This window comes from Alligator sinensis, unplaced genomic scaffold (assembly GCF_000455745.1).
Source record: "Alligator sinensis unplaced genomic scaffold, ASM45574v1 scaffold599_1, whole genome shotgun sequence".
NCBI lineage: Eukaryota > Metazoa > Chordata > Crocodylia > Alligatoridae > Alligator > Alligator sinensis.
Genome location: NW_005841968.1, coordinates 225,368 through 239,325, shown reverse-complemented (window position 1 = coordinate 239,325; position 13,958 = coordinate 225,368). Strand labels below are relative to the sequence as shown.

General features: G+C 41.1%; 1 protein-coding gene across 9 annotated transcripts in view; it reads right to left on the bottom strand.

Moving 5' to 3' along the window:
• The window catches only part of LOC102380629 (sodium channel protein type 5 subunit alpha), a 252,836-nt gene that overhangs the window by 15,073 nt on the left and 223,805 nt on the right, over positions 1-13,958 (bottom strand). For 5 of the 9 annotated variants that reach the window (XM_025200462.1, XM_025200466.1, XM_025200463.1 and 2 more), the window contains 3 exons: positions 10,477-10,599; positions 9,565-9,687; positions 726-1,007 (listed from right to left, as the gene is read on the bottom strand). In XM_025200462.1, coding sequence (XP_025056247.1) covers positions 726-1,007; positions 9,565-9,687; positions 10,477-10,599 — 528 coding nt within the window. The remainder of the gene's footprint in view (positions 1-725; positions 1,008-9,564; positions 9,688-10,476; positions 10,600-13,958) is intronic. The other 4 variants (XM_025200458.1, XM_025200465.1, XM_025200461.1 and 1 more) reach the window with 3 other exon arrangements.

Sequence of the window (13,958 nt, the reverse complement as noted above, 5' to 3'; positions counted from 1 at the left end):
CTCAGTTTCTACAAATTGACAAAGCTCTCTTTTTCAGTGAAGCAACATAGATTGACAGTGGGTGAGAATCTTGACCCAGAGGCCATGATGCTGCCTATTAAAGAAATTCAGCAGCTGGAAATGGGGAGTAGGAGGAGCCAGGATGACACTGGTATGAAAGAAAGGAGAGTCATATCTTCATTTTCCATATCGGACCTAACTGGAGTACTGGTGAGTTAAAATGGGTTCAGTACAGCCAAAACACCATATCTTGACACAAATTCCTTCTTAGAGAACTGCTTTCTCTTTTGGAATCTCTGATTCAATTTTGCTTTGAATTACAAGCACAAAAAACAACTACAAAGACGACTTCAAATAGAGGATCCTGGTGAGCTTGGAAGTCCCCTGCAATCCTGTTTCCTAGGGTTTTGAGTGCCTCCTAGAAGACAGTATTTTCGCGGTGCATAAAATTTGTCTTGGGAAACTCCTGATCTCAGCATAAAACCAAAAGCTACTCTAAATACCTATATGATAGTTTCATCAGCTCAAATATAAATAACTGCCATCAGCTAAAATTTATGCTTTGCTGCCAAGATAAAGAAAGGAAAGTATAGCTGTTAACTTGGTATTTGATCCTGCAGTATGCTGATTTCAATGGGAGTTGGCCATACCTAGCACCATCAAGGTTTTGACTGTTGGACTTCTACCTAGCAAGAAAAAATGTTGTTGGTAGAACTAGAACTTACCACCTGTAGAAGAGCCAGGTAACCAGCACCAACGTTATCAAAGTTGACTTTAACTTTTGTCCAGAAAAAAGTGCCAGTCGTATTAGACTCTGCGCAGTCGGTCATGTTGTTAATAATTCTGTAATCTAACGGCATATCCCCCTCAGTCTTGTTAATGCATTTTCCAAACTTTCCTGCAAATAGGTTCACTCCCATGATGCTAAAAATGAGCCAAAATATAAGGCAGACGAGCAGCACATTCATGATGGAAGGGATGGCACCCACCAGGGCATTCACAACCACCTTAAAGAAGTGAAATGAAAGAAAAACATACAGTTATTGTGGGCACTCACATGAACTCATCCCTGAAGAGTTGTTTTGGACACTGAAGTAATGGGGCCAAGATCTCAACTGGCAAAAACTGGATTAACATGATCTGAGGATCTGTTTCACTGCTTTGAAAGATTTAGTAACACATATTAAACTTCTTTTCCATTGTAGCTTTAAGGAACCATCCATCAGCATCTCACTCATGCAAAGAGGATTTGCCAGGTGGGATCTCATAAGTCCAGGGAACAAATCTACCCCTGACCATTGTAGACTGTTATTGTGACACCTCCAACTTCATACTGGATAACATATCTTAATCAACTCACCCCTGCTTACTAGTGCATTTAGGTGGTAATTGGAAATCATTGAGTTATAGCAAGTATTCTCAATGTGTTTAATGGATCAGGAAGAGAGGGAGAGTAGCTTTCTTCTAAGCAGCAGAGCATCTAAATCTCTTTCTGAACTCAGGTCTTCTATGAAGTTTCTGGAGCTTTATGAAGCATTTTGATTAACTAAGTAAGAATTGATCCAAAGCTGTTTCACTTGAAAGTAATATTCCTGTCTGCATGTTATCTAGAAATAATACAACAACCCAAACAAACATAGATTTAACGTGTAACTAGCTTTTTCTCTCCCACTATAAACTGCACCCAATTCTGCATCTTTTTATTTGCTGAAGATTTCCATTGGTTCCAGGTAGGACTGATGAGCAAACTTGTATAAAATCATGCATTAAAACATGGCATAGGAAAGGAACTGGTTATTTAAAAGACTTATAAATAATACTCATGGCGGTATTGGCATAGGAACAAATGTCAACGTTTGCAATATGGTTCTCAAGCAATGCAAAGGGAATGTACAATATGCACAATATGGACCTCAAACTCACATTTTCAGTAATATCAACATGCACATCAAAGTATAACACTGATATGACAACCGAGCAAGACACATGCTATTCAACGTTCTACACCACCATACAAAATAGGAAGGCCTTTGATGCATGCAAAGCATAACATTAAAGACAGTTTCCAAAAAAAATAAAAGCAAAACCCTGCCACAAAATGTAACGTTCTTCTTACTATATTAATGGCTTGTACACTCTTTACATGTCCACAGCTGCTGTAGCTGCTGCTACTACCTTCCAGAATCTATACAAAGGACCTGACAGCCTTTATACAGATTCCAACTGTTAACAGGAATTTCTCTCCTTGTTTGTTCATACTTTCAAGATTAGAATCTGCTTTGCAGACACAAAGCCATTCCCCTTTTCTGCTTACATTTCTGAAAATGAGACAAAGTGATATTGATCCACAAAAATGAAATTTTATTCAATTCTAAATCCGATTATGGAAAATATGAGTTCTTGTTTTCTATCATATTAGTGTCCATTTTTTTGACAAGCCAATAATATAAAATTCACTTCATTATTATTTATATCGTTCTGCACGGGGGGAAAAAAAGAGCACAGTAAAATGATCTGACCCATTTATAGTGGCAGTTTATTTTGGTACATTGAAGAAAACGCACAATTAGGAAACTCTTTCAAAGCCAAAACTACATTTTGCCCATTTCTAAAAGAAGCATTTTTTTGGCAATGAAAGGCTTCACCTGTTCTTGTGATTGGCTATTTACAACGACTGTTCTTTTAGGGGTCTGACGGAGGTTACACTTACGAAGCAATTCCCCTATTAATCGCACCAGAAATAGCAAACCAGCCATATGTTCAAGGAATTTATGGCATAAAAAAACAAACAACCAGCCACAAAAATGGCCCACAAAATATGTGGAACATTTTTGTGGCTGTTTCCCATCATGCCTTAAATTGAATGTGTGGCAGGGTAGCCTGCATGGTGGGGCTTGATTGACAGCCATGCTATGGGTTGCACCTCACAGCTTTAAATGCTGACCTAGGAGCCCATGTAGGGTCATCATAACTTCACACAGTGTTTGCCTTGCCATGTGGCTCCCATGACAGACAGTCAAGCAGTCAGGCTTGTCTGTGCCTGGCTGGGTTGATGGGTATGGGGGACAGTTAAACTCCCCAGCAAGGGGAATCCCTGTGCTCTTATGGACAAGAACCTTACTAACCCCAATTGGTTTGCAAGGTTCCTGTTAAAATAATGGTGCAATTGGGATCAGTCCCCGATTCCAACAATCACTCATCCTGCCACACATATTTGACACAGTAGGACCTACGATTTTGGGGATTGGAGATCAGATCCCATTTGACCATTATTTTAATGACTGCCAGGGGCCTTTGTTTTTATTTTTAGATGTAGTGCTGCTTTTACAGCATAGCTTTGGTATTTCTTTATTTTGCATTTATTGGGTAAACCCAAATGAAAAATAAATGATGAGGCAAATGATTGCTCAAGTGCTGCCAGAGCTTGTATCTTAGCTTTCACTGGCTTTTTAGTGTGTTGATGCTTTTGTTCAATGTCCATCACTGCCTACCCAGAACTACTGCAGTTAGAGAGTGCAACAGAGGGAGAAAAAAACCAGGATCATAAGAGAGGGCAATCACAGTGCAAACATTCGTGCACAGGGACACGATCATGCAAGTTAAACATGGTGCAAATGATGGTCTCCCATGCACGCTCCCTTTTAACCTCTGCTGATTTATGTTCCATGGCTTGTAAATAACAAAATGTGACACAAGACTTAAAGTAAATCATGTAGCACCTCTGAGAATTAATTATTCATAAAGGGTCTAATTCTCCTTCCACTTACACTGATTTGACACCAGAGTAATTGTACCATTTGTTTAAATGGAGCTATTCCTGATTTACACCAGTACAAAGAAGAACTGGTGAAAGAGCTGAATACGTAAAGACAAGTACTTTTCATGAATTCATGTTAAAGTTGAGACTTAAAACCTCACGAAAGGAAGAACACGTTACTTCTGTGTCTCAGAGCTGTAATGTTGCACAGTCATCTACAAGAGATGGTAGATGACAAGGAACGGTTCATTCCATTGCAGGCGAGACCCGAGACCTCTTTTCCCAGAACTTTTGCTGTCCGTCCTGCTAGCTTCCAACTGGAGCTGCTCTAAATCCTTAGCATTTCCCCTCTGATATTTATAGTGGAGCAGATCCTTAGTTGCTGTAAACTGTTATAGCTTCACTGATTTCACGGACCATTACATGAGCTAAAATCTAGGCAGGCATATGTTTAAGGCTAGAAAAAAGCATTCTGATCAGTTAGCCTGTTTTTTTGTATAGTACAGGCCATAACATTTTACCCAGTATTTTCTCTCTCCGGACAATAAACCTCTGGGATAGCTTTGAGCACATCTCTTAAAAAGATATAATTTAATAATTTCCAGTGATAGTAAATCCGCCACATTGTTAGGCAGGTCGTTCCAGCCATTAACTACCTTCACTGTTAGAAATACATGCCAGATTTCCTGTTTAATTTGTTATATTTGAACTTCCAGCCATTGTATTACCTTATACCTTTTTCTGCTGGGTTCAGAAAATGTATCCGTCAGAAATTGTCTCCCTATGTCCATACTTATTATATATAAATAGATGAACCTGCTTAAATCTCTCACTGTCAGGTGGTTTTAGGACCTTGTAGTTCTTTGTCAATCCTTCTGAATGTTTTCAATACTCATTTTAAGTGTGAATACTAGACTTCCAATACCAACCTCAGTGATGTTATATAGGAGGTGGTATTACCTCTCAATTGTCAAGTAAAAGTCCCCTGCTTATACACTGAAGGCTTGCATTAGCCCTCTGAGCTACTGCATCATATTGGGAGCTTGTGTTCTCTTGGGGTACATCTACATATGCTATTAATATTATAAATGCTTACTGCATAGTAAAATAGTGTGCAGTAAGTCTTCCCTGTTGAGAGCAAATCTGCTCCCAAAGGGAGCAATCTGATACAGGGCTGCTCCTATCCTGTGCTTGCCCCCTGCACCAGCCAGGGGGAGCTCCAGGCTCTCCGGGGGTGGTAGCGTGGGGGCTGGCAGGGAGCAGGGGGCCAGGAGAGCTCTGCCACCTGCAGCAGCAACTGTCTCCTGACCTCGTGCACATTGGGAAGGGTCCTGATGTGCACGGGGCCTGGAGACAGCTGCTGCTGCAAAGCTCTCCCAGCCCCGTGCACATGGGACAAGTCTCATGACCAGCATGCCTTCCCCACCCAGTCAGAGCCTGGCAAGGAACTGTCCTGTTTCTGGGGCATCTACACATAAGCATCTAGCACAGCACAGCAAATTTGCTCCCAGTCAGCCCCAACACCAGGGGGCCACAAGGGATGGGAAACTCCCCCGGGCCTGGCACTGCTCATTTCCCAGGTCCCCCCAGGAGGTGGGAGCCGAGGAGTGCTGGAATGGGGTAGCTTTTTGCCTCTCCCCTGTACTGGTGCTGCTCAGCTTTCTGCTCCTCTCCTGTACCCACCCCGTCCACAGGAGCTGGGAGCTGAGCAGGGCCAGGACTGGGGGGGAGCCAGAAACAGAGAGCTCCCCCCGCCCCATCCTGGTGCTACAGGACAGAGTCTACTGCATAGTTAGTTTGCTACCTGTATTTACAGGTAGTAGCTAACTGCACACTAGGCTAATTTACTGTGCAGCAAGTGATATGTATGTGTAGACAGTGATGCTTTACTGCACAGTAGATTAGTTTTGTGTAGACACACCCTTTATGTATTAACATGCATGTTCGTTCAACTGGGCCCAGATAACTATCTGATCCAGGTCACTCTGTGTAAGTGAATTATCCCTAACATTATTTACTATTCCACCATTTTTGTGTCACCCGTAAATTTTATCAGCAAAGATTTTATATTTTTTTTTCAGATCATTGATTAAGTTTTTGAACAGCTCTGGGTCAAGGTTATCCCCGCTGAGGGACTCTACTAGAAACATATTATCACTGGGCAATCCCCCATGTACAATTACGTTTTGAGATTCATCAGCCAGTTCTTAATCCATTTGAGATATGCTGTATTGATTTTGCATAGTGCTAGCTTATAAATCAAAGTGTCTTGTGGGACTAAGTCAAAAGTCCAATCATAAAACAATATGAAATGTGTTTGATAAGACTAATTTCCCTGAAATCCTTCTACATAGGACTAATTCTGTTGTCATTCTTTAATTCTTTGTGGATGTGTCTCATATTAACCTTACCATAATTTTGCCTGGCATCATTGGCCAGGCTAAATGGACTATTATTATAACGGGGGAAGAGAGGTCATCACATGTGATCTTTTTAAGATATGCGTGGGCACAGTTACAGGTGCCATCCTGAGGGAAGAGGCGGCATTTGGCTGATGAGTATGTACCAGCAGGCTTTAATGTCACGGAGAAGAGCCTTGGAAACAGGTAGAAGCTTGAAGTCTAGTGATGACAGTCCCCTGCCAAGCAGAAAACTCATGTGTAGGTGGGACCTGCCTGACACCCCCCCTACACATCTATTGAGTTCTCTGATTCATTGGCTTCAAACCTCCTCTGCCCTTTCCCACACAACCTCATCGTCTAGCCAGGACTCCAAAGCCTATGCACAGCATAGTTTAGCGAAGCATATTTTAGCAGGCCTAGAGGACGATTTTCTTGTTCCCCTCTTAGTCCTGCAAAGTGCTTTGAGATCACCAAATGAAAAACATTATACTAGTTCAACTTATTATCTTCTTCCTCTGTGTGTTTTTGTCTCAACATTAACATTATTTAATCCAACTCTGTGCTGGTAATTTTCCTTGCATTCTGGAGCATATGAGCTCCTGATAATGAAAGGTCTTACTGTCCCTAGTCATGTTAAGTATGGTTAGACATTACTAAAAATAAAATGATTTGATTTTCCAGTAGCACGTATTCTCAATTACACTTTATCATAAATTACAAGCTCATTCAGTACCTCCAACAGCTCAGAAAAGAGGAGCCACAAGGACTAAATATGTTCCAACTATGCCAGTGGTGCACTGAAAAGAAACCCCTTGTATCAGGAAGTGTCTTTAATTATAGGGGCATTAGGATTTGAACTCTTGGGGGTGATGTAACAGAAAATGGCCCATTTTATGCCACAGCACCACCAAGCCAAACTCTATTCCAGAACTAGCCCAGTAACCTTAATTCTTCTCCATTTCCTCAGCATTTCAGTCTCCCAATTCCCCCCACATTTTGGGCTACAAAATGTTGCAAACTTTAAGTCAATTTAGTTACGCTGATACAAACCCATGCGTACACACACATGCTATTTTAAAATATGCTGTTTTAATTTGGGTGTGCAAAACCAATAAGAGCCAATATTAAGTTTAAATCCATTTAAGTTCTCACACAATTTGCTCCTGTGGCAGAACTGGAGCCACTCTGTGTTAACACCAGCTTTTATTGGTGGGGTTGGGTGGCTAGTTATCGGTGGGGCTGGGTATATTTCACCATCTTTTCCTTGTAAAGACACAGAGTCAGTTCCTCAGCTGATATATATCTACAGATCTCCATTAACTTCACTAATGCAACATCACTTTCTACCAGCTGAGGATCTGGACGCTTTTGCCTATGCACTGCTGCTTTTATTACATTTTTGTGAACACTTTTTCAAATATTTTATTATCTAGGTTCACTGAAAAGAACGGAGGTGAATCAGGATAGTTCAGATCTGAAGACCTATCTGAATACAGCTCCTTGAACCTTTTGTATTTCTTATCATCAACGTGGATAATAATACTGTGACAACAACAATATATCCACAGAGCAAAACTGGCATGGAAGAAGCATGCCAGCTCCTCCCACACTACTCCACCCCTGTGCTTCTATTACTTCTACTCTTAGTTCAGCTTCTGGGCCCTTTCTGCTCTTGGGTTGTCTTACCAGGATTGCGATGTGGGCATATGATTGGCAGAGATCAACAACTTATTGCACAAGAACTTCATACTTTGTGGCCTAGAGTGAAAGCAGCTGTACCCCAACATCTTTTCACTGTTTGTTTGCCATATTTTAGGGATTTTTGCATCTCCAGGCAGAACATTTCATTTTATATACATCTGCACCAGAGGGTGCATCTACACGAGATGTGTTAGCCTAATTTAATATGCATTTCAGGCATGCATCTACACATGTGCGCCCCCAATGCGCATTAAAAATGCTAAAATGAGGCTAATCAGGCACTTACACACATACAGGGAGCCTGCTTGAATGTGCTAAAAATCCATCACATTACAACAGACTTGATTAATCGAGTCTGCTGGAACACGTAAATTGATGTGCGCTGGCAGCCTCATGCATCGTGTGTATCAGCAGCGTAGCACACCTCCGCATTGAGGAAATGGCGGCAGCGTGCTTTGAACTAAAACACGCTCAATGTGCTTTAGTTCAAAGAGTGCACCACCATCATTTTCACAGCGCAGGGATGTGCTGCACTGCTGATGCATGTGATGCACGGGCACTTTTAATTAGCATGGCTTACTAATTAAAAGTTCCTGGCACTGCATTGGGAGCACATGTAAAAATGGCCATCATGCCTAAATTGTATCATGCTCATGCAAATGCAGGTATCAAATTTAGGCCCGATTAGTTAAAGCATATTAACGCACATGTAGACACAACCCAGCACTAACGTCAGTGCCAGGTCTGCCCAGCCACTAGGGGCACATGGCAGGCCTGCAGGGACTTGGCATGAACTTTAATGCCAAGTGTCTGCACATGAAGACACCTGCCAAAAATTGCTTAATACACATTAAATTTAGTTGCACTTAAATGCACGTGTAGACACACCCAGAGATCTTAAAAATAGTGCTAAATTATGCCCTATGTTCTCCCCCAAAGTTATAGTTTGCACCATATTCTAACCTTGCCATTGGATTTACATAATCAATATTAACTTTGGCTAGTACAGAAGGCAGTTCACATCATTTGCTAGTCAAGCATGATAGAATAGTGAAGTAAAGAAAACACAGATCTACATTGTTAAACATACTTGCTATGCGAAACATGCACAAACAGGTGCTCATGCAAGAAAATGTGAAAGGAAGAAGACAGGCATACAAACAAAATACAACAAGAAGCGTTAAGTCACTTGGTTACGATGCTAATCCTGGCATTCCATGGTGAGATTGAAATGTATCAAAGGAAAAAAAAATGTTGCATTTGCTCATTTGTTTTCCATGTGTCTAATGCCTTTAATCTTCATTTTTATTAGAAGTGAAAAAGTCCTTGAGAACTTTCCCACCCTCTCTAATTTTAATACAATTTGAAAGCAGGGAGCAAACCCATAGCAGAATCATTTCCCCTGATGTGCTTCATAATTGAGAGGTCACTGTTAGCCAGATGTTCCCTCAGTCAAAAAGCAGGGTTTTAAACACAGCAGGATAAGTTATGCAGCGGGATTAGCTTATCAGGACATCCACCAGAGAGTAAAAGCTGTAGCTATGCTACTGCAGTCAAGACAACAGAGGGATTTTTTTTTTGACACAGCATTTGCATTCGTGTCCTTTTGCAGTCTCAATGAAAACAAAACCAAATGAAATATTGCCCTTTGACATGCTTGATGGTCACACAAGGGGCTTCGATGGTTGCTTTATTTCCTCTTACCCTCATCCCTTCAAATCGTGACAATGCTCTTAATGGTCTCAGAGCCCGGAGGGTCCTAAGGGATTTAATGGGACCCATTTCGGAGTATCCAAGTGTATTAGCTATGAGGCTTATTAAAGAGACCTGAATGGAGACACAAAGCAAAAGTCCAAACTATTAGCACATTCCTGCCATTTGGCTTCTCTTCTGCCTCTCCTACCTGCAAAGAAAAAGCCTGTTAATGGAAAGATGAAGAAAAGCTGTAGTCAGAACCTGTAGTATTAGAATAATGAAGGAAAAAAACAGTGTTTTAGCATTCGCATATATCCACAGTTCTTTCCAGAGAGCAGAGCCTTTGTTTCCAGCTTAATGCCAACTCATTGAAAAGGTACCTAAATGGTTTCTAAGGGTATCTTTTTTCCTCCAGCCAAGAACACAGCGCTCCTAGGAATAGCAGCGGGTGTTAAGCAGGCAGGAAGGAGAAAAAAAAAAAGATCATGGCTGCTTAATGGCATCAACGTTTAGTTTATTTTACAACTTATGGAAGTGTGGGCGCATTTCCCACGATGGAAAATATGATGTTATATATGTACTGTATTTATGGCTTTCCAGGTGGATCGTTCTGCAAGATCCTATCATCTACCAAAAGGGTAAAAAATCTTAACGTTGCCATGATAAACATTTTAAATGGATAAAACCATTACCAATTTAAAATTTCCTTCTGAATTGCCATTGGCTCTGAGGATATTAGGCTCTTTAAAGGAACTGTGTATATGATTTTTGTTCAATTCATTGTTTGTTTTTTGCTGTGGTCCAGATCTCTGGGCAGCTCCTAAAAGAGAAGACTCAATATTATTTCCCTGTAAAAAGAAAAGTGATCAGGTATTTGGCATTAAAACTGAACACTTCATAGACACTAAAAGATACCCTTACCCTTATGCTTTCAAATCTGGATAAGGCTCGGAGAGGCCGCAAAGCCCTCAGTGTTCTGAGAGATTTCATAGCGCCCAGCTCGTCATAATCAAGAACTGATGCTATCAGGCAAACAACTGAAATCTGTGCAGATTGAATGGAATTTGAGATTACTGGTCAGAGGAAAAATACATGGAGTAAATGGTTATACATGCCACAGTCAGTAGTCACAGCTTCAATTCTTACTGACCACTGTGTGAAAAGGAAATTGTTCCCTGACACTGTGAGTGTCTCTCTGACTTTGATGGATTAATTTCCATCCCATCTTTTGTAATCTTTTCTCTACTGCATTCCTGTGCGTACTGTTTCTCCCAACAAATCCCTTGCTCCCACCTGTCCGGAGGTATTTGTATGCTCCTCCCCCTCATTATCATAGGATTTGAGAGCTTCCCAGTCTTGAATGGATTCATCTATCTTTGCAACAAACCTGTGATGTAGGGAAGTGCTGTCCAGAGGATTGAGGCTCGCAGAGATTAAGGCCCAGTCTCACAAAGGTATTTAGGCTCTAAGCAGGGCAGAAATTTCACCCCAGGTCTCTCAGACCCCAAACTATTGTCCTAATCATTGGATAGTCCATTCTTCTCAAAGTATATTCATTTAACTATGCAAACTGGAGTAGGCAGTACTGATGTCTAAACATCTGTGTGCAACATGCTCAATATTTTTAATGATTTATACATTTTTGGCCCTTTCATGACATTTTAGTGACAACCAGCATTATGGCAGCAGCTCCTGGAGTCATTATGCCCAGGACAAACACAACAGACTGGATCCTTCGTTGGTATATTTGGGGTAGCTCTCTTAGAAGAAACTCTGGAATAGACCATGGAGCACTGACTACTGATGCACTCTTTCACATGGTGCAACATGCTAACTCACCTCACTGGCCCAGGGACTGATCCAGGGACTGATGGGTAGTGATGAGTACATTATAAAATGTTAATAGACTGGACAGCTAGCCTGGGTTTAAGGTCTGACACCCAGGGAATTTTAGACAAGTGAGATTTCTAATTTACCACTGGGGCACCCCATTTGTCCTCCCCCTGAAATATCCCTGAGACTTTAAACTATGACAGTATTGTGCAGAGAAAAGCTATTTTATGATAGACGATTTTTATTGGTTTCACATGCATAAAGAGATATTTCAGTGATATATTTCTGCTGCTACTTGCAATTAAATATGGCAACCAGGCTATTACAGGTGGAAGGTAAATGAAAAATAGCATTGCTAAAACATTTTCAAACCTCTCTAACATTTCTGAAATGGATTAGTGGTAACATGACACCAAGCTTTTACCGATGCATCTTTGAAATGCTGTGTATATAGCCTGGTAGCCTTGTTACCATTTGTTACTCTTGTGGTCAAGAAAATCTCAGACTACACCATGTTACCAAGCATTCTTTCTTTTCTTACACCTATATATATGCACACAGACAGGTACATGTGCACACACACATCTATCTAGCTATCTATCTAGTTCTGTATACACTACTAGTTTTACAGCATCTCTTATTCTTGTAAATAAAATCTGTGTATTTAGGCTGCATTACTGTGCAAGCAAAATGCACAATCTTTGTTTGTCCCTCCTAGTGACCGTAAGGAGAAAACTGCCTAAATAAGGAGAAAGGGCTGTAGGGTTTGGCCCATAGCACTGGCTGTACATGCACTGTACATATAGGTCAGGTACAGACACTGCACTTATACGGAGATGAGTGATCAGAAACCAGTCTATACCTGTAACAGAACAGAAGTTCAGTACACATAGATTGGTTTTAAAATGGCAGAACCCAGTCTAAGATTTGCTCCCCCCAAAAAGTGTGCCCTGTTTACTATGGATCTAAACTATGCCACTTACAGAAAACCATGTAACTTAGATCAATTGTGCTTTGTGCTTTTTCAATGTCTGTACCTAGCCATACACTGCAGCTATTTAATTGCTCTCCCTTTGAATTGTAACATGACATGATGGACATATTCCTTATATAAAAGGTTCCATTATGATATATATTCCTTTTACCTATGGAGAGTTTAATGCTGATAATGACACTCGCCCTGCAGATTCCTTTTCTCTGTCAGCCAAGGCCCTCTGGGAAGAAGGGGTGGCTGCAGGTGGGTGCCAAAATACCAAAACACATTCACAGGTCAGCCCTTTGCATTTTTTAAGTCAAATGATTCAAATGCCATATAACGAAGGCCCTTCTTCCTATTATCTTTTACCCTGCATGATTTAAAGACAGCACTTCTGACAGGGCTTCCGGCTTTCCAGACATGTGCTTTACACACTTCTTCCCCCGGTCCCTGATTTGTGTGCCGCAGCTCAACCTCCACTCAGAGCAGAAGGTGCCTTGTTCAAATCCTGTAAGACTGGTCTTCAATTCAGAGCGGGTTACCATTTTCTCTTGAGTCCCATAAATGTCACCCTGAAATACATCACAGGTGCTGCTGTCCTCCTGACACAGATTTACACAGTATTAGATATCTATTCAGAGGATTAAGCTGTGAAGCCATGTGATATTTGGCAATGATTTACAAGGCTGGAGTCAGTCCTTAGTTCGAGACAACTTGTCTAAATACTCTACTGTTGATTTCAAAGGTATTTGATTTCTTCCTGTCAAACTTTATTTATAGGAAAATCACTACAACAGAGACTTTGCTGTTTGGACTTGATTAAATGTGACCCGGAAAACTATTTAAAAAAAAAAAAATCAAGCAGCTTTCAAAATCAGTACTGACTGCCCCACATAGCCGTGGCAAAAGGGCAAGTCAGCATTTTCTTAATGTTATGTTTTTTGTCGCAAGCTTGTGAAGTCCAAAGCCTCGATAGCACGTTGCTTTATGTTCTGTGTTATGACAGACTCCTTGCCATATCCTGATTGAATCCAGAAACCTCCTTTAGAAAGAACGTAAGTCCCAATTTTAACAATATTGTACGTCTTTCTTAGTCCTGTGATATTTCCCCTATATGCTTTTCTAGGGAAAAATACAGTTGGAAACCACGCAATGCTGTAACAATAGGAAACTTGTTTGAATCCTGTGGAGCTATTACAGCCCTGTGACTGTTTTATATAAAATACATAAACTGCCCAGGTCTTCTCTGCCCAGATGAGTGCTTTACCCACTAGGCTAGAGAGTCAGGCACTCTCTTTCCGGAAGTGAATGCTAAATTCTACCTTTTCTTCCAGCAGGAGGGGTAGAGGGTATCCCATCCCAGAACAGCTTAATGAATGATCATTACAACCGTCTTCAAGGAAGACAGAGAGTTTCTCATAGTCTGGGTAAGAGTCTAACCACAACTCCTGGCTACCTTTCAAAAGAAAGCTGTGACTGCCATTGTATCCTGATCCTGATCCTTTCAATGGGCATCAGGCTTTCTCAGCGAATGTCCACTAGAACAAGCTGCTCACGGGATTCAGGCAAATGAATGACTGGGTCCCAGTGGGGT